Below are 21,549 nucleotides of genomic sequence, written 5' to 3' on the forward strand. Positions count from 1 at the left end.
TATTCGCCTGCAGCCAGTAGGCAAAATGCTGTTATTCTTTTGGCTGACTTTCAAAAACACAGAAGAAAAGTGGCTGTGATGCTAATTGTAACTGGGTCCTGAAGTGAAAATGTTTGTGACAATCGAAAGAATTTAAAGAGGAAGGAAGATCGGTTTAGTGTCAGCTGCAATTAGATAATCAAAGCTGTAAAATCCCATCCGTCCATGCCTCCACCCCTAGTTGAAGGGGATGATTCGGGTGCCTCCTGGGGTAGAAAGGGCATTGCCCAGCCCTGCCCGGCTTGCGGCCACGGGCGCCCGCAGGTGGCCCGGACGCAGGCTGGCCCCGGGAGCTTCCTGGCAGCTCCCTGGCAGCTCTACAGGAGGCGGCTCTCGCTGTACCCAGCCGACATGTTGTAGCGAGAGGCCAGGCGAGCCTAGATGCAGGCGTAGAGGCAGCTGTGCACGCGAGGTGGCGTCTCCTAGGAGGGTTGGGCGGCACCGTCTGCAGGTATTTCCTCACCCGTCAGCCCCTCATAGAGCAGGAGAAATGGAACAAACACGGAACAAATAGTGGCTGCTTCTCGCCAGTCCGTTCGTGACGTAACATTCCAGCGTGTGAGTGTAGCTTCGTATCCCTAAGCTCTTGGCTGCAATTCAGATTGGATAAAATGGCGTCTTGGAAAAGAGCTGCTTGCTAAAGATCTGCCGCCCTGAGCAGAGACTTACCCATGGCTTTCCCTACTGTGGTTTCTCTCTGCTGGGCTGGCACGGGCAGGCCTTCCCAAATTAGGAAGCAAGCCTCCTTTGCCCCTAGTTTCCTTCTTCATTTAATGGACTCTTAACCTTGAGGAAGCAATCTCATTTTACTGCCGTTTTGAAGAAAAACACAAGGCAACAAACTTACTCTTTTGGACACTTTTTGTGTTTCCAATAAATCATGTACTGTGTTCTGCATTTCATAATTCCTTGTATTTATAGTAGTTGACAGATGAAGTGTTTGGGAATCTGTCCAGCAATGGAATTTTTAATTCAAAGTACTTTCTCCCTGAGATCTGTACACCCAGTAAATGCAGTAGAGGGGGAGGCATCTTTGGTTTTCAAAAGCTGAAAGCTGTTGTAGCATTTATCCTGCCCCTGAAAAGCAAGCAGCAAAGGGTTTGTGGCATCAGTAAGCCTTAGTAAACATATATTGTCAACTGTTGAAAGCGTTGCAAACTAGTGTTTGTAATACATAATGTATTATTTCAATTAAAAGGACTGTGATGATAAAGAATGAACGCATTTACTATTTGTCAGTGTTAGTACCAGTACAGCATTCTGCACACCTCTAAGTAAATCTTGTCCACACTTTCCTATCGGATTAAATCTGATACCTAATTAAAATTTTGCTTACCATGGCTTTTGGAAGCTCTTCATTAAATACTTTTCCAGGAAAATTTTATCTTTATACGCTAACATTTTGGAATTTAAAGACAAAGGAAAGCTTTTCTCTTTCAACCATGCTGTTATGTAATCCTTTTTAATTTAATCACTTAAGACAGTTATGTTGCTTAGATTTTTATAGACACCTATTTATAGATTGTGTAAACCACTTAACAGCAGAAGAAAAGAGAATTTAACATTGTACATGAGCTTCAATTCTTTTTTCTTTTTAAGGCTTTTTTTTTTAGGGGAAAAGTTATTTGATAATAGAATATTGTGGTGGGAAGAGCACTAGATTGTATTCTGAAAACCCAGATCTCAGTTCATTCCTTACTGCTTATTAGTTACAAACGCTGGCGACTTGGCCTCTCTGAGCCTGTTTCTTCATCTGTAAAACTGACATTGTTTGTAAGGTTCAGTTAAGCCGATGTGTATGGAAATACTTCAAACTCCGAAATGGTATAAAGTATGTGATGTCTTGGTTCATTTCAGAGTTTTCATTCATTACAAAATGGCTGCTCTTAAAATTCAGTCATTCCACAGATTTTTTTTTTAACAAAGCTTAACCTTTTAGACTACATTTTCATTTTTGGAATAAATCCTGGTATTCTGATTAAAAGAATGTGTGGTGATGGTGGTGATGATGGAGTTGGTAATGATGGTGGGGATAACAATGATGGTAGTGGTGATCATGGTGGTGGTGTTGATGGTGGTGGTGGTGTTGGTGATGGTGGTAACAATGGTGATGGTGGTGGTGGTGATTATGAGGAAGAGGAGACATTCAGAGATTTGATAGAACTAAAAGCATACTGTAATTAGCTCAGTATGCAATATAGTCCCCGGTTTGGGGGTTTTGTATTTATAATTTTCAGAGAGATCCCTAAGCCTACCCTTCAAAAAAGAGCTTATAAGTAGTAGGTACTTTTCTGTTTCTCCATGAACCTGCATTGAATTTTCAGTAAAATTAATTTGTGAAGAGCCAGATGATTTGATGAGATGGAAGAACCAAGAAGGAACAAGAGAGCAGCTAAAGTATGGAAAAAAAGGAAAAAAGAATAGCAGTATGTCTCATAATGGTAGCCAAACATGGAATGTCAGCAGCTGCAGCCTGAAACTTCAGTGGGCTGGGCTAGGCTGGGCACACTCCCTGCTCCTCTCCTGTGACAGAAGATGTACCAGGCCACAGCGTGGCCCCGAGGCTGCATCCTATCCCAAGAAGCACAAGGAGGCTATAGAGGTGGGAGAAAAGAGATGGTTGGTTGGTTGATTGGTTCCTTCTTAAGTAAAATAGCATTGTTCCAAATTGACTTCTATAGTAAAACTTATATTTTTTATGATTTTTTTTATTTTTGTGCGTACATAGAAGGTATATGTATTTATGGGTTACATGAGATATTTTGATACAGGCATGCAATGTGTAATAATCACAGGATAAATGGGGTATCAGTCATCTCAAGTATTTATCCATTGTGTTACAAATAATCCTATTATATTCTTTTATGTATTTTTAAATGGACAGTGAAATTATTTTTAGCTATAGTAAGCCTGTTACGCTAGTAATTGCCAGGTCTTATTTATTCTTTCTAATTATTTTTTGTACCCATTAACCCATCTCCACTTCTCCCCACCCCTCACTCTTCCACTACCCTTCCTAGCCTCTATCTTCGTAAGTTCAATTATGTTCATTTTTAACTCCAACAAATAAGTGAGAACATGCAAAGCTTGTCTTCGTGTGCCTGTCTTATTTTAATTAAAATAGTGACCTCCAGTTCCATCCATGTTGTTGCAAATGACAGGATCTTATTTTTTTTTATGGCTGAGCAGTATTCCATTGTGTATATGTGCCGTATTTTCTTTATTTATCTGTTTATGGACATGTAGGTTGCTTCCAAATCTTGGTTGGTGTGAGTAGTGCTGCAGCAAACATCGAAGCTCTCTCTTCAATATACTGATCTCCTTTCTTTTGGGTATATACCTAGGAGTGAGGTAGTATCAAACCCCTATCTATGTTTTCAACATAGATTCATAGTCTCAGTTGTAATTTTTTTTAACTAAAAAACATTTTGAGCTGTCAGTTCCTCTTGTACTAACTTTTCTGAATAGATAACCCAGTATTTTTGCAAATAACTTCAGTTAAGTTGGTTGCTAGTCAACATGGCAACCTAAACTTTACCTTCAAGACTGAAAATTTAAGCATCATTTATATTACTAGCAAACTGCTTTCAAGTATTGATAAGAATTACTCATTCATTCATTCATTCAGTGGATGTTTACTTACTGCTTCTTCTCTATCAGATACTCTGCTGAACACTGGCAGTAAAAATAGGGCCAAAATAGGCACCTGTTGCCTTCATGGTGTTTACAGCCTAGAGGGAGAACCAGCCAGTCACACGATGACTCACACTCGAATGTGTGCTCCATGAGAGAAAGAAATCATCCATCTTGTTTATGGCTGTGTCCCCAGCACAGTAGCTGCATATAGGAGGCACTCAATAATAGTTATTGTTTCAATTGAGTTGGCAAGCTCTGGGCCCATGAGCCACATCTGGCCCATCACCTATTTTTGGAAATAAAGTTTTGTTGGCACACAGCCACACTCATTCTGCTTTTGTGCCATGGCAGCAGAATTGAGTAGTTGTGACAGAGACTATATGGCCCACAAAGCCTAAAGCATTTTGGCTATTAGGCCCTTTACAGAAATTGTTTGCCACCCTGGTTGGTCTAAGTGACTTGAAAGGAAGACTGTTACAATGAATGTATGAGGGAGTCCTCACTAGGGAACAAAAACGTCCCAAATTAAATGTCCTTCGATTTGAGATAGGAAAAAAGAATAGACATTGAGCCCAGGCAGGGGATGGCACCTTTAACAGCCCTGTCTTTGGGAGGGCAGGACACAGATGGCACCTTGAGGAACTGTCTGGAGCACAGAGCAAGAGAAAGAATGATATGAATGGCCTCAAAAGAGACCCAACCATTGGTGACCCACTGGGCATTCATTTGGAAAAGAGCACTGTATGCAGTGTTGAGCACGTTACTGGGGGTGGAGCGGCAGGGGGCATGGGAAGAGACCTGTTGGAAAGTTATTTACAGTAATCCAGTCAAGACATAGGGTGCTTGGAACAGGGGCAGTCAGAGGGAAGTTTTATGTCTTGTTTTAATGGAAAAGATTCTAGAAATACCCAGTATGTAAACTCAACAGGCATGACTTCATCCTTATGGCATCCTGTATGGCCATCCTTATGGCACTTCAGCTATTGGAGATGGATATTGGCCTTTCTAGAAGTGACTTTGCTTCCTGCCAGTATTGCCCCATTGGTGGTTGTTTTGCTGTGGCGTAGTTGAGCTCTACACCTCAAAGCCCGGGAAGGTCTGAGTAGGCGGCGTCATTGTAGTGGAATTGGTTCCCTCAGAAGATGGATGTGCTTGTTCAAAGCAGTCTGGGCTGTACAAGTGCAGCTGATTGGTGACTTCAGCTAGAACTCAGATTGTAGCGCTATGCATTTATGGTTTTGTTTGCCCAGGAAACATATATTGTTTGCCTATATGTGGCAAGCATTTTGAATGGAAAACTAAAAAGATATTTGCCATGCCCTCAAGGAACTCACCTTCAGAAATTAGACACTTAATTCAGGGATCAGATGGGTTTTTAATCAGACTGCTCTGCCGCCTGACTCATATCACATTTAAACATAAAAATTAAAAATTTTGAAAATATTTTTTCAATAAAGTATACAGAAAATAATATAACTGTATTCACAATAGAGATTTAACATAATATCATGCCATATTTGCTTCAGGGCTCTCTATTTTTAAAATGTTAATAGGTATCACCCTCCAACCCCATTCTGGTCCCCATCCCACCCCCAGAGGGAACCACAATTCAAAAATTGTAGTGTTGTGTCACTTTCATCTAGAGTATGACATTAAAGTGCATTTCTTGATTATTAATGAGGTTGATTATTGTTTCATATGTTAATGGCTTGTGAGTTTTCTCTTTTCTAAATTACCTGTTCCTAACCTTTTCACATTTCTGGTTGGGTTGTTGGCCTTTTTCTTACTGATTTTTAGGATTCTTGTTTTGTTTTGTTTTGTTTTGTTTTTTTGGAGATGGAGTCTCACTGTGTTGCCCAGGCTGGAGTGCAGTGGCACAATCTCGGCTTACTCCACCTCCCAGGTTCAAGTGATTCTCCTGCCTCAACCTCCCAAGTAGCTGGAACTACAGGCATGCACCACCACACCCGGCTAATTTTTGTATAAGTAGAGACAAGGTTTCACCATGTTGGCCAGGCTGGTCTCGAACTCTTGACCTCAGGTGATCCACCTGCCTCAGCCTCCCAAAGTGCTGGGATTACAGGCGAGAGCCACTGTGCCTGGCTGGGAATTATTTAATCTGATAACCGTACAGTATCTGTTATATCTTCTCCCTGCCTGTGGCTTGTTTTTTTTAGCTTTCATTATATGATATCTTTTGTTATATAGATGTTTTTAATATTAGCAGAGTCAAATTTATCACCTGTTTATGTCTTATGTATTTCATGTCTTCTATAAGAAGATACAATGTCCAAGGTCATAGAGATGGTCTCCTTTGTTTCCTTAATAAGCTTTAAGAAGTTTTGCTTTTCCTAATTCGCTCTTTACTTTATCTAGAATGTATACGATATAAGGGATCTACTTTCATTTCATGTGGCTAGACAGTTGTCCAACAGCATTTATTAGCCACTAGCTTATAATGCTATCCTTCTTTCAAACGTGTCGTATAACTGAGTATAAACCTGTCAAATTGGGGGCTGAGCAATCCTCAAGTCCTCAAAGTAGACCATTAACAAAGGGCAGACCATTTTACAGTGTGCCTGTTGTGGAATGGAACCAATAATACTGTGTATTCGAATGGCACCTCACATATGGAAAAGAATGCATTGGTCAGCCAGGTTGTTAACCCCCTGCTTTCTGGGTGTGGGTTGCAGTGAGTGCTGTCCTAGTCAAGAGGCAGCCTGCCTTATGGCACAACCTGTCTCTGAGGGAACCCAAACTGATGGTAGAATGAAATGTGGTAATATTTGCTGGCAACAAGCCATAATCTCTGTGTGTTAACTTGGTCTTATTTTCTGTGTTAAATGAGGAATGGCTCATTTATCTCTTTAGTTAGTTATTATATTAGATAGTTTTTAGAGTATGTGTTAAACCAAATTGTCATAAACCAGGGTTATAGAGCCAACCCCTAATATTTGGCAGTGAAAAGAACCTAGTCATTTTATAGCAGTTTCAACATTTAAAGTTTTCTGTTGCCTGTCTTCATTTTTCCTTTGTAGTTTTCACCTGGAATTACGTACCTACTTTGAAATCACCTAGAGCATAATTCTAAAATCATTACATTGCTCTTAAATCAGGCAATAAAAATCTCTTTTAGGTTGATACTAACTTTAGTATGGTCTTTCTAATGATAATTTCTTACACACTTCCTTTTTTTCCTTTAGCTCCATCAAACTTTAAAAGAGAATTTATTTGGGAAATTCATGTTTTAACTGTCCATAAGATTTTTCTTGTTAAAATAAATTTGAAGAGAACATAATTAAAGGTTCTAAAAGAGAAGAAAATATTTTATTGCAGTTTATTTGTATATTGTAGTATTTAGAGAAACTGACCAAGGATTTCTAAATCACATATGTGAGTTTATTGTATATTTAGGTTAAATGATTTTTTTTAACATTTCTTTTACTTTATTTTTGAGTGATACATACTTGGAATAAAGTCTGCCAAAAAGTTGATTGGAATATAAGTTTGACTGCGATGTTGGAAATACTCAAATGATTATTAAAGTCATAGGAAATAAAATGCAGATCTAAACAGGGGATTCTTTAAAAGGACCCAAAGAGTTAAATACTATAAGAAGATGGCATATAAAGTTATTCTAGGGATCTCCAAAGAAAAGGCTCTAAAGAAATAGAAAACAAGGATTCAAGGAATCTTTAGAGATCCAAAAAGATAGCACCTGTGGGGCTGAGATTCTTTTTCCTTCTTTTTCTTCTTTTTTCTTTTTTTGGTGATGTCCTTGAGCTACAGATTTTTTTTTTTATTATGAATGTGCAGGAGACAGTGATAAACCAAATTGCAGATAAGGTCAGATAAAGTAGTATACAGCTCATTAAACGTTTCTAATCCTTAGTATCTTTGATAAAATAAGATAGCATTGTCTCATATGTCTTTTCTGTCTTTCCTTCCATCACCACTTCCCCCACTCCAAATATTGGTTCTGTTGTGATTCTGCAATGCAGTTTACAATTTTTTTCTACTAAAAGCCATGTTTCGCCTCTATAATACTGTAATCTAATTAGAGATCTTAAAGAGAACTACAAGTTTTACTTACTGTCATTGCCAGCATTTCTCAGTCTCTGTATTTATAGGAGTTGCAAAGTCACTTATCTTTCAAAGCTGCCTTTACTACAGATGCTTTCAGAGATGCTGATGTGCTAACGTGCATTGTGAGTATTCTCCAGGGGGAATAATAGTACAGTGTAGTAGTAAGAATTGATATAATTTTAAAAACATTAACGCTTTTTAAAATGGGATCTATTAAGAAGACAAATAGCTTTTTTCTTTAAGTCATTTTTTAGTGTTCGTCATTCAGATTTGAAGACTTGAAATAAAGAGCTTCCCCAAAGACTAGTTAACAGTTGATTCATTGACAAATGAGTAGAAAATCTAATTTTGAATTTTGTTTCATCTTTTTCAGATCTCAGTCATAGTGGATTGGCAGATCATTATGAAAATTCCCACTGGGGACAGCAGCCTACTTACAGAAGCGAAGCCAACTGCAGCTGGGATAAAGTGATAATAGATAGGACTGACAAGGAGGCGTGGCCTTCCATCACAGGAACAGAGACTGAATCTGCCTCAGAATGTACTACAGACACTGACTCTGCCTCCAACTGTGGCTCAGAGAACAGTAGCATGGCTACAGGGAGTGCCCAAGGCAACTTCACTGGACATACCAAGAAGACAAATGGCAATAATGGCACCAATGGCGCACTCGTCCAAAGCCCTTCTAATCAGAGTGCCCTTGGAGCAGGGGGAGCGAACAGTAATGGAAGTGCGGCCAGAGTGTGGGGTGTAGCCACAGGCTCCAGCTCTGGCCTGGCTCACTGCTCTATCAGTGGTGGGGATGGAAAAATGGACACTATGATTGGAGATGGGAGAAGTCAGAATTGCTGGGGTGCTTCCAACTCCAATGGTGGCATTAATCTTAACCTTAATCCTAATGCCAACCCAGCTGCCTGGCCTGTACTTGGACATGAAGGCACCGTGGCGACAGGCAACCCTTCCAGTATTTGCAGTCCAGTCAGTGCCATAGGTCAAAATATGGGCAACCAGAACGGGAACCCAACAGGCACTTTAGGTGCTTGGGGAAACTTGCTGCCGCAAGAGAGCACAGAACCACAAACGTCCACTTCTCAGAATGTGTCTTTCAGCGCACAACCTCAGAACCTTAACACTGATGGACCAAATAACACTAACCCCATGAACTCTTCACCCAACCCTATCAATGCAATGCAGACAAATGGACTGCCAAACTGGGGCATGGCTGTTGGTATGGGGGCCATCATCCCGCCCCACCTGCAAGGCCTTCCTGGTGCTAATGGATCATCAGTTTCTCAAGTCAGTGGGGGCAGTGCTGAAGGAATAAGCAATTCTGTGTGGGGACTGTCCCCAGGTAACCCTGCCACAGGAAATAGCAATTCTGGGTTCAGTCAGGGGAATGGAGACACTGTGAACTCAGCATTAAGTGCTAAACAAAATGGATCCAGCAGTGCTGTGCAAAAGGAAGGAAATGGAGGAAGTGCTTGGGATTCAGGACCTCCCACTGGTCCTGGAATACTCGCCTGGGGAAGGGGCAGTGGCAACAATGGCGTTGGTAATATCCATTCGGGAGCTTGGGGCCACCCCAGCCGAAGCACCTCTAACAGTGTGAATGGGGAATGGGGAAAGCCCCCAAACCAGCATTCCAACAGTGACATCAATGGGAAAGGATCAACAGGGTGGGAGAGTCCTGGTGTCACCATCCAGAACCCTACTGTGCAGCCTGGTGGTGAACACATGAACTCCTGGGCCAAAGCGGCATCTTCTGGAACTACAGCAAGTGAAGGAAGTAGTGATGGTTCTGGCAACCACAATGAAGGAAGCACTGGGAGGGAAGGAACGGGAGAAGGCCGAAGGCGAGATAAAGGGATTATAGACCAAGGGCACATCCAGTTGCCAAGGAATGATCTTGACCCAAGAGTTCTGTCTAATACTGGTTGGGGACAGACTCCTGTAAAGCAGAACACTGCCTGGGAATTTGAAGAATCCCCTAGGTCTGAAAGGAAAAATGACAATGGGACAGAGGCCTGGGGTTGTGCAGCTACTCAGCCTTCAAACTCAGGGGGGAAGAACGATGGGTCCATCATGAACAGTACAAATACCTCTTCAGTATCTGGGTGGGTCAACGCGCCACCTGCCGCTGTACCAGCAAACACAGGTTGGGGAGACAGCAACAACAAAGCGCCAAGTGGCCCGGGGGTTTGGGGGGACTCGATAAGCTCTACTGCTGTTAGTACTGCTGCTGCTGCCAAGAGTGGCCATGCTTGGAGTGGGGCCGCAAATCAGGAGGACAAGTCACCCACCTGGGGTGAGCCTCCAAAGCCCAAATCCCAACACTGGGGAGATGGACAAAGATCAAATCCAACCTGGAGTGCAGGAGGGGGAGATTGGGCAGATTCATCATCTGTCCTTGGACACTTGGGGGATGGGAAAAAAAATGGATCTGGATGGGATGCTGACAGTAATAGGTCAGGGTCTGGTTGGAATGACACCACGAGATCTGGGAGCAGCGGCTGGGGCAACAGCACAAATACAAAGGCCAATCCAGGTACAAACTGGGGGGAGACTTTAAAACCTGGCCCCCAACAGAACTGGGCTAGCAAACCCCAAGACAACAATGTGAGTAACTGGGGAGGAGCTGCTTCTGTGAAACAGACAGGAACAGGGTGGATCGGGGGGCCGGTACCAGTCAAACAGAAGGACAGCAGTGAGGCAACTGGCTGGGAAGAACCCTCTCCACCGTCCATTCGCCGCAAAATGGAAATTGATGATGGTACCTCAGCTTGGGGGGACCCAAGCAACTATAACAATAAAACTGTAAACATGTGGGATAGAAACAACCCGGTCATCCAGAGCAGTACCACGACCAATACCACCACCACCACCACTACCACGAGCAACACCACACACAGGGTCGAGACGCCGCCACCGCACCAGGCCAGTACTCAGCTGAATCGATCACCGTTGCTTGGTCCAGGTAGGAAAGGTATTTCATGTTTCTTTACAAGTAAAAAAAAAAAAAAAATAGCTTATTCTCATTATATATTCATGAGTACTCCGAGTATTGTTTTTTATAACAAATAGCATTAAAATAATTTAAGTTCCCTATCACCCTGCAATATTGTATCTAAAGATTATCCAATGAGAGCAAAGCAGGATCCTCTGGTGGTTTTCTATTCAAGAAAAAAATATATTAAGCACACTCAGTAGAACATCAAGCGAATGTTTTGGTGGTGGCGGTGGTGGCCTGGGGTGGAGACGATGGATTTGAAAGCAACGACAGTGCATGATTCCAAGATTTCATAACCATTTGGATGCAGGAGGAAAGAAGATAGGATAGACATGGTTCAGAACTTAGGCAAGTTGGCAGATGACTGTTGTCAGTTCACTGACATGCCCATGAGCACAGCAGGAGGCACAGAGCTCCATGTGTCCAGTGAGGACAATAAAAGGTCCCAGATATGGAAGACCAGTTCTCAGCCAGAGGGGCACAGTCGAGAGTAGAGAGATTTTAAGGTGTCAAAGTCATGAGCATGTTTCAGAGCTGTTAGAAAGGAAAAAGTGGAGATGAGAATGAATGAAGAGGGAAGAGATCCCTGCGTCGAGCAGGACAAGGGCACTTCATCCATCTCGTGAAGCAAGGAGCAGGAAGGAGCGCTGCACAGGTGGCCACCTTCTGGGGTTCTTTTCTCTCTGGGAGTGTGGATACTAGTCCAGAGTGGAGGAGGGCTGGCTAGGAGCAGCAGCACGAGTAGAGGGGGAGCATGCATTAGCCCATGTGGAGGACAGGAACAGAGAACTGACTTGACTGGGGCCCCTGGAGGGTTGCTGGGCAATGTCAGGGCCCAGAGATCACCATACACAGTGAATTTATTGGGACCTGCCATGTACTAGGCTGTGCTCTAGTAGCTGGGGAAACTGCAGGGAGCAAAACAGTCAAAACCCTGCCATGGTGGGGTCTAGATCTAGTGAGGGTGGCAAACAACACATGAGTTAAAGTATATACATAGTGTTGGGCAGTGATGGTGCAGGGAGGAAACAGTAAGCCCAGAAGGTCTGCACGCGGGGAGCCAGTGGAGTTGGGAAATCACCATCTTGTGTAGGGCAGCCTGGCCATTTGGGCACCTTTTTGGTTTTTGTCATAAGCATTCAACAGGAGAATGTCCTGCTTGCTGCATTAATTCAATTATGACTGCCCTACAGGACCTCCCCTGGCCCACCAGCTGGGCCCTCCAGCCTCCTCGTAGACTCCTTGGTGGTTCACTTGTACCTCTCTGAGGCTGCCACATCAGGAGTCCTTTATGGATCCTCAAGACAGTTTTAGCCTCCAGCTAACACATCAGTGTCACTAAACCAGAGGTCAAAAATCAGTGGTCCATTGGCTGCACCTAGTCCCACAAATGTGCCTTTTTGGCCCACGTTTTTTCTGTGAATTGGCATTTTTTTTAATGCAAATGTTTTATATTAAATTCCAGATTTCTGGCTTCCTTTGGAAACCTGAAAAGTCTGACACTGGATTCACATGGCAGCAGTCAGTCAGAGCCACTTGCCTTCATAAGGGCCTGTGCATTCTCTCCATACCGTGTCACGTTGCCCCCCGACCCCTGACGGTTCCCAGCACTGAGGCTTTTGATCAGTAGCCATTGAGCATCATCAAGCTTGTGCTGCTGTTCTTACACTGGGCCTGTTTACGTTAACTGACTGGTTCCTTGGAGTACTTGAATTTGTGATTCCAATTTTTTACTAATATATGACTAATATTTCTAGGCCCTTACATTTTATAAAGTACTTGGGGGATAAGGAGAAGCAGGAAGAAGGAAAATGAAGGGATTTGAAAAATAAGATTAGGTCGGGCGTGGTGGCTCATGCCTGTAATCCCAGTACTTTGGGAGGCCAAGGTGGGCAGATCATCTGAGGTCAGGAGTTCGAGACCAGCCTGACCAACAAGGTGAAACCCCGTCTCTACTAAAAATACAAAATTAGCCGGGCATGGTGGCGCATGTCTCTAATCCCAGCTACTCAGGAGGTGGAGGCAGGAGAATTGTTTGAACCTGGGAGGTGGAGATTGCAGTGAGGTGAGATGGGGCCATTGCACTCCAGCCTGGGCGACCGAGGGAAACTCCGTCTCAGAAAAAAAAAAAAGAAAAGAAAAAGAAGATTATTCTTAAGTAAGGAATAGTCTAGTGGGACAGGCTAGTAATATCAAATTTAATAGAGTTTAATTAGCATTATAGTAAAGGTATGCAGAAAGTGATCTGAGAGCCCCCACCTGTAATCCCAGCTACTTGGGAGGCTGAGGTGGAAGGATGGCTTGAAGCCACGAGTTCAAAGCCTGCCTGGGCAACATAATGAGACCCCATTTCTTTAAACAAAAAAAAAAGCTCCAGGAACAGAATTAATACAGTCATGCATCGCTTAACAATGGTGATACATTCTATGAAATGTGTCATCAGACAATTTCAGCATTGTATTAACATTATAAAGTATAGTTACATAAACCTAGATGGCATAGTCTCCTACTCACCTAGGCTATATGGTACAGCCTGTTGCTCCTAGGCTACAAACCTGCACAGTGTATTACTGTACTGAATACTGTAGGCAGTTGTAGGACTATGGTAAGTATATATCTAAACATCAAAAGGGGACATTAAAATATGGTATAAAATATTAAAAATGGTGCACCTGTATAGGGCACTTACCATGAGTGGAGCTTGCAGGACTGGAAGTGGCTGTGGGTGAGTCAGTGAGTTAGTGGTGAGTGAATGTGAAGGCTTGGGACACTACTGCAGACTACGCACAGCACTGCAGACTACTACTGTACACTACTGGAGACTACTGCAGAGTACTGTACACTACTGTACACCACTGAAGACTACTGTACACCACTGCAGAGTATTGCACACCACTGGAGACCACCGCGCACCACTGCAGACTACTGCGCACTACTGGAGACTACTGCAGACTACTGCACACTACTATACACCACTGCAGACTACCGTAGACTACTATACACCACTGCAGATTACTGTAGATTACTGTACACCACTGCAGACTACTGCACAACACTGCAGACTACTGCACAACACTGGAGACTACTGTACACCACTGCAGAGTACTGCACACCACTGCAGACTACTGCGCACCACTCCAGACTACTGCGCACCACTGCAGACTACTGTAGACTTGGTGAACACTGTACACTTAGGCCACACTACATTTATTAAAAGATTAAAAGATACTTTTCTTTCTTCAGTAACACTTAGCTTAAAACACACATTGTACAGCTTTACAGAAGTATTTTTTATATTCTTATTCTATGAGCTTTTTTTTTTGTACCTTTTAAACTTTTTTGTTAACTAAGACACAAACGCACACATTAGCCTAGGCCCACACAGGGCTGGGATCTTCAATATCACTGTTGTCCACCTCCACACGTTGTCCCATTGGAGATCCAACAACAGGAAGTACGGTAAAGACATAAACTGGCAACATAGTCTTTAATTAGCATCATCAGTTGTGTGTGCTAGACCTTGCTGTGACTGGCCGCACAGTAGGTTTGTTTACACGAGCATCACCACAAACACATGGGGAATGCATTCCGCTACATTGTGATGGGTACAGCGTCACTAGGTGATGGGAATTTTTCAGCTCCATTATATATAATCTTAGGGGACCATTGTCCTGTATGCAGTCAGTTGACCAAAACGTCATTATGCAGCCCATGACTATTTTAAATTGGCTTGCGTGCCCCATCCACCCTTAGTGGATAGTCCCAATTTGAGTGCCAACTCGTGGAAGAGCTCAAGCTACAGAGGGCCCTGCGCCTGGCACTGGAGTCTTGCAATAAATGTGGTCTGGCCGTGGTTGGCAGTCACGTATGGAGCATTTTTATGGATCATCTCATTGAGTTTTTACAGCTCCTTGGGCCTCATTTTACAAATGAGACCTAGGAGATTAAGTAGCTCTCCAAGGGTACATATGTGGGAGGGAGATGGTGAAGTCTCAGGTTTGTAATGTATACCATGACCTGCTGACATTTCTAAAATATTACATCCATGACACCCTACAGAGGTTAGAACCACATTGCATTTGTTGGGGGATCTCTCCCCTTTGATACGTTATCCTTAGAAACTTTTTCTTTTAGAGACAGAGTCTTGCTGTGTTGCCCAGGCTGGTCTCAAACTCCTGGCCTCAAGCCATCCTCTCACTTTGGCCTCCCAAAGTGTTGGGATCATAGGTGTGAGCCACTATGCCTGGCCAGAAACTACTTTTTTTTTTTTTCTTGAGGCAGAGTCTCACTCTGTTGCCTGGGCTAGAGTGCAGTGACACGATCTCGTCTCACTGCAACCTCTATCTCCCAGGTTCAAGCGATTCTCCTGCCTCAGCCTCCCAAGTAGCTGGGATTACAGGCGAGCACCACCATGCCTGGCTAATTTTTGTATTTTTAGTAGAGATGGGGTTTCACCATGTTGGCCAGGCTGGTCTGGAACTCCTGACCTCAAGTGATCTGCCCGCCTTGGCCTCCCAAAGTGCTGGGATTACAGTCTTGAACCACCATGGCCGGCCCAGAAACTACTTTTTTTTTTTTTTTTTTTTTTGAGACAGAGTCTTGCTCTGTAGCCCAGGCTAGAGTGCAGTGACGCGATCTCAGCTCACTGCAAGCTCCACCTCCCAGGTTCACGCCATTCTCCTGCCTCAGCTTCCCGAGTAGCCAGGACTACAGGTGCCCGCCACCATGCTCGGCTAATCTTTTTTTGTATTTTTAGTAGAGACGGGATTTCACCTGTTAGCCAGGATGGTCTCGATCTCCTGACCTGGTGATCAGCCAGCCTCGACCCTGCAAAGTGCTGGGATTACAGGCGTGAGCCACCGCGCCTGGCCCAGAAACTACTTTTAACTCGTTTTTAGTAGCCAAAACATGGGAGCTTCACTCTGAGAAAAGCATTCTTGTTCAGTTAAAAGGGCCAAAATACTGCTCTTTTATATGAAAAATATTTATAGATTTTTTTTAACAAATTGCACATAGTATCACCAAATATAAAGAAGAAAAATGTTCTGTAACTGCTACACCTTAACAGAGTGTTTCTGTACTCTATTCTCCCCTGCGACTCTTGCAGTCTGTGCACGCGTGTGCTCTTTGTAGTTGTAGCAATATTATAGGAGCAGTTGCAAATCTAGTTTACCAATTAACAGAGACAAATAAAAAGTTACACAAATTTTTTTCCATGTGGAAGTGTGCTCACATGCTGAAAGTATGTTAAGTTTAGTATATTGCACAACATATGGGGTTATTTGTTCATTTTTTTCGTTTATAACATTAATCTCTTTTTCTACCACTGGCGTAAAGTGGCTACACTGAGTATTATTCCTGCCCTGTATTACCTGTGATGTTCAACTCTCAGACATGAACCAAGCCTTCTTTTGCAGTGAGAGCAAAGTTCATCACCCTTAAGAATTACAAGTAATCATAGCCTTTCACTCTCCAAACTTGTTAGACCAAGCTATTATTCGAGCATGTAGAAGTAACAGTTCCACACCAGTTCCCTTCATAGAGGTGACAGCATGCAGGAGTGGCATTACCCCCGATGGCAGCCCCTTGCCCTCCTCTCTGGGGACTGTGCCATCTGGGCAGTCAGGGTCAGCAAGGGCAGCAGCAGTCTCAGCACCCGCTGGGCCGTGCTGCCTACTGGCTTGAATGCCCGCGCAGCTTTCCATAGCTACTGGGATTCCCAGACAAAAGCCTTCCCCTTGTGACTACTTCATGAAGTTTCTGCTATTTTTAAAGTTGGTGTTTTTAGGTTTTATACAGTTTTGCTATTGACCTATGCTGAATTTATAGACTTTTCACTTATGTCAGAGTTTGAGTTTTAAGTTGTTGATCATTACCACTTAAGGGTATTGATCTCTCCTATCTTATAAAATAGGATTTCTGAATTACATTTTTTGTGTGTTGTTTTAAAGGAGCGAATGCTACGGTACAATCATTTTTGTCCTATGCTTGTTGATATTAATTAGTTTTCTGTGAGCCTGAGGAAAACTGATAGTATTTTAGGAAATGCGGTATAGCTTCCTAAACTGGATTGTCTGGACCTGGTTCAGGTTCATTCTGGAGATAAAACAACAGTATTAGTCCAGAGAAATATCCCTGTGCCTGTCTTTTTATCAGAAATTGTAGGCTGCCTGAGAAGGGCTCCAGAGGCCGCACTTGACACAGGATGTGAAGTTGTCTACACTGGCTCGCACACATCCTCCTCCTCGAACATTGCCTCAATTACTCAGTCTCTGGTGCGAGCCAGAATTGCAGGACCTGCTACCTTGTGCTCTGCTGTGCATTATACGAATATGTTGTGCAATATACGAAGCTATTAAGTCGTCATAAAATCAGTCTGCTGTTTTAACAGTTAGTGGGATGTGGCAGAAAGGAGAAAGTGCAAACATAGCATTTATGTGTGTTCTAAGGGAATGAAAGCAGATCCCAAAAATACTCAGCAACATGGTTACCTCGCATATACTCAGACATAAATATTCTGGGACACTTAAAAACCAACTTGCAGACACACAAGAGAACATTGAATATTAATTAATAAAACCATTGAGTGAGTAACGGAGCCTCATAGTTGGCTCTGAATCTAACAATGAGATTGAAGAAGAACTTCCAGGGATTTCATCTCTGAACTCAAATTTCACTGAAATGTAGATAATTTTAGAGTTAAATATGAAGGCCATTATACAGTTGATCCAAGCTAAACCAGCAGCAGTGGGGTAGTGACATCTTACTGTGTCTTCCAACAATGGCTAGAAGTAAAATATCATTACATATGCCAATCAGAAAACTGGCAGGGAGTATACTGCTAATACTGATCTTAGTCTAGAATTTGTTGTGTTCATTTTGGTGCCTATTTGCAGCTCTTCAGAGATGTATCTCAGCCATAGCAGGTATTCCAGCTGTGCTGGTGGTGACCACTGTGGGCTCCTACTAGTTGGCAAAGGCTGTAGCCAGAGGCACACTTTACTTTGCATGTGGGTACTTAATCTGGTGATATTTGCTTTAAAACTTAGTTTTCTGAAACAGTTATCATCTTATATAAAAGCAGAGGTTGTGTGCATTAATCATGGAAGAGGCATATCTCCAATTCACTAAACTAAAACTTGGAAAAAATTAGATTTAGGAAGCTTCTACCTACGAAGATGAGACGTGTATTGTTTCTATAAGTCTCATTAGCAGCAGAAGCCAGAGAGCAGTGGCCTTCCTTCCAGACCCCTGTCCTAGGAAGTTTATCATTCTTTAGTATAAAAACTACACCAAAAGACAGTCACCTGCAGATGGAATGAATCAGCAAGATCCTGTTACAGCTCAGCTGTTTTCACATAACTTCAGAAATAGATCCCATTGACCTCTCCAGCCAGAAGTAATTCTATTTTAAGCACTATGCAGTAGTTACTAAAAGAGGAATGATCTGAGTGATCTATGCTTTTTGTGGATGTGGGATTTTTCTTGGGTTTAGATTTGGCTGGATTGTTTTTGCTTTCCTGTGTTTCAGGGGTTTGGTAAGTGGGGCTGGACTTGAGCAAGGACTGGGGAGTTGGGAGCCTGCTATGGAAGTAGGAAGAGATGCTTCTCAGTGCAAGTCCATGGTGTGAGACACGTGAACCCCACATGCAAAGGCCTTAGCCTTAGGTACCTTCAATTCAAAATATATAAATGATGAAGACAGTTGAAAATACAGTGTGAGGCCGGACACAGTGACTCACGCCTGTAATCCCAGCACTTTGGGAGGCTGAGCCAGGTGCGTTGCTTGAACCCAGGAGTTTGAGAACAGCCTGGGCAACCTGGTGAGACCCACGTCTCTACAAAAAATACAAAAATTAGCTGGGCATAGTGGCACGCGCCTCTAGTCCCAGCTACTCAGGAGGCTGAGGCAGGAGGATCACCTGAGCCCAGGGAGGTGAAGGCTGCAGTGAGCTGTGGTTGCACCACCACACTCCAGCCTGGACAACAGGAGACCCTGTCTAAAAAAAAAAGAAGAAGAAAAAGAAAATATAGTGTGCCCCCCTGCCCCCGATAGCAGTAGGAAAGAGCACGTTAAAATCTGTATTAGTATCGTGAAATCAAAACTAAATAAGATGGTTTTCCTTTTCTAATACTTCACATGATGACTCAATAAGGCAGGCAGAAGAAGCTGTTCTAAGGGAAGTTACTGTGCAGCTCGAGGCCCATGGTCAGCTTCTAGAAAGGACCCTGAATCTGTAGCCCTCAAATAGAGTCCCCTGAATTTGGAATGGAAGTGTAAAATGCCCACCACAAAGGCTTTCAGAAAAGTAGGATACTTTGCCATCTGACTATACTCTTGTATAATGAGCAAACTCTTCTATATAAAGTTTCACTGTATAAAGACCCATCTTGATTTCAGATAAGAAAGTTTTCTTGATCTTGCAGCTATCAATTCTGCTCTATTCCTCCATAAGCAAGTACCCAACCAGCCATCATAGTAAATTTACATTAAGTTTAAAGGCCGTTGGTATGAGTAAAAAATCTCATCTCATTAATATTTAGGTCAGCACCTTAAAAAGCCAAGCATATAGCAAGCACTCAATAAATGCCTGATCGATTGCATTTTTAATCCTTTATCTTTTTTTTTTTTTTTTTTTTTTTGAGACAGTCTTAACTGTCGCTCTGTCGCCCAGGCTGGAATGCAGTGGCGCGATCTCAGCTCACTGCAACCTCCGCCTCCCAAGGTCAAGCAATTCTCGTGCCTCAGCCTCCTGAGTCGCAGGTACTACAGGTGTGTGCCACCATGTTGGCCAGGCTGGTCTCGAACTCCTGGCCTCAAGTGATCCACCTCAAGTGAGCCACCATGCCTGGCCTAGTCCTTTATCATATACTCTTAATTAATTACAATTGGCCACTTTTTAACTAAACCTTTTCTCCCAAAAACGACTGCCCATCACACTTACAAAGCTATGTAATTGGCATCTGTGGAACAAGCTAGAATTAATTTCTTATTTCATAGAGGAAAGAATTTCATCCACTGACTTAATTATCTGTAGTGCTTAAGATGTGATGTGCTTAACAATGTTCAGTGAGAGAAAGATTCTCTGTTTCTTGGTCCTATTTCTTGGCCTTTTCTCTGTCTGCTGCTCATTTTTATACCCAGCTTCCAGGTGCACGCTATGTTTTCTCCATTCTGAAGGAAAGATGAAGAATGTGTATTTTAAAATTGAACGAAAACTACATATCCTGGCTGGGTTTTATTATCCCCATCTCTGTTTGTTAATTTGAAGAAATCGAAGGGAGGTAACGATTCTAAGACCCCATAGTACAGAAATATTCTGCAAAAAGCAGTAGTATTTGAAGGATCATTTTTAAAAGTTTAATATCAGTATTTTAAATGTAAGAAATTTGTTCTACCTCATCAATTCTAACTTTAAAAGAATCCCTATAAATTATTAACAAAAAGATACCAAATTCACTCTGATGATAAAAACTTAACAGTGGAGATTATTTTAATTCTATGTACTTAAAATCATTTTCTGTGTGCTGAAAATACTTGTTTTCGTCAAAATCTTCTATTGCATTTCAGTTTTTAGCATCTCTTCTAGAACCTTTGGAGTGTCAGATGGTACATCCTAGTGTTTCTGTTAGGATGGCATTGTAGGTAAATTATGGTCTTGCCAGATTCAACTGAAAATGAAAATACTGGGCCAGGTGTGGTGCGCTATGATCACACTGAAGAATAGCCACTGCACTTCAGCCTAGGCAACATAACAAGACCCTATCTCTTAAATAAATATAAAAATGGAAATACTTGGTTTTTTAATTTTTGAGTAAGCAAGTGTTCTTCCATTTCTAAGATTTTGAAGCGTGATGCTTGCAAGTCGTTTGCCTTCTCCATGAAAATACTCACTAGACATTTCTGCTGCCTTTAAGAGGAATTTAAAATTCTTTATAAAAATCAACGAACTATGTTTACCACAATCTTAGCTTTGACTTAATTAAATAATTTGTAATACATATTGCCTCCTCAAAGAGATGGAGGTCTAGAGATGATAAACAAATTCTAGGTGAGTTAATTATTTATTTACCTACAGTAAATTAGTATTTTTATAGCTAATGGGTCTTACATAAGTTATTTTAGCTTCCCAAAACCTTGATAATTTGTATTAGCTATGTTAACGTCTCTGATTTAGTTTTGCCCTTTCAATTTGTAAAACTACTTCTCCCAATATATATTATTGTCTTTTGTGTAATGAAAGGAATATTATAGCTGGCAATTGCCAGCGATAACTGGTTAGGGCTAACTCCCCTGTTATTGGTAACTATTTGCATAATATATTCCTCAGCATAGAGCTTGTAATTTAAAATGATTTCTAGGTTGCGTGTCCTTTTGTTATTAATCATTATTACTGCATTTTCTTAGAATAAAGGGTATCAAGGGAACTGATTCCATGCTATTTTTAGTCAGAAAATTAATACATTTCATAATTGATACTGTAATATCCATGTTGAGGCCAAACAATGTAAAATTGATGGTTAACTATTTGCATTTTATACTGTAAGTTTTTCTCTTGCACACAGTCACATGCTTTCTACAGTTATGACTTAAAATATTTACATTTCTGTCTCTGAGCAAAATGTATCTATATGAAAATTACAACTGATACAAGCTGTCAACTTATCAACAGTGTCAGGTGAGCTTATGGCAGAAGCAAAAGATTAGAATTTGAGTTTATTTGGAAAAATAAAATTGGCCTATGCAATATAAAATGTTTTTTGTACTGAAGTGTGAAGGG

At 42.1% G+C, this 21,549-nt stretch overlaps 1 protein-coding gene and 1 long non-coding RNA gene across 13 annotated transcripts in view; one reads left to right on the forward strand and one right to left on the reverse strand.

Annotated features, from left to right (window-relative positions):
• TNRC6C (trinucleotide repeat containing adaptor 6C) overlaps positions 1-21,549 on the forward strand; it is a 149,145-nt gene that overhangs the window by 81,226 nt on the left and 46,370 nt on the right. For 6 of the 11 annotated variants that reach the window (XM_055243486.2, XM_063617202.1, XM_055243490.2 and 3 more), the window contains one exon: positions 8,135-10,744. In XM_055243486.2, the coding sequence (XP_055099461.1) occupies positions 8,135-10,744 (2,610 nt within the window). The remainder of the gene's footprint in view (positions 1-8,134; positions 10,745-21,549) is intronic. The other 5 variants (XM_055243485.2, XM_055243492.2, XM_055243488.2 and 2 more) reach the window with 1 other exon arrangement.
• Positions 1,343-15,279, reverse strand: LOC129463069 (uncharacterized). 2 transcript variants are annotated; one of them, XR_008651000.2, is made up of 3 exons: positions 14,132-15,279; positions 13,458-13,487; positions 1,343-3,379 (listed from the first exon to the last, which is right to left on the reverse strand). It is a non-coding gene; the product is annotated as an uncharacterized lncRNA (long non-coding RNA). The 2 variants fall into 2 exon arrangements; XR_010115534.1 differs by having other exon boundaries at positions 14,095-15,279.

Source organism: Symphalangus syndactylus, chromosome 14 (genome assembly GCF_028878055.3).
Source record: "Symphalangus syndactylus isolate Jambi chromosome 14, NHGRI_mSymSyn1-v2.1_pri, whole genome shotgun sequence".
NCBI classification, from domain to species: Eukaryota; Metazoa; Chordata; class Mammalia; order Primates; family Hylobatidae; genus Symphalangus; species Symphalangus syndactylus.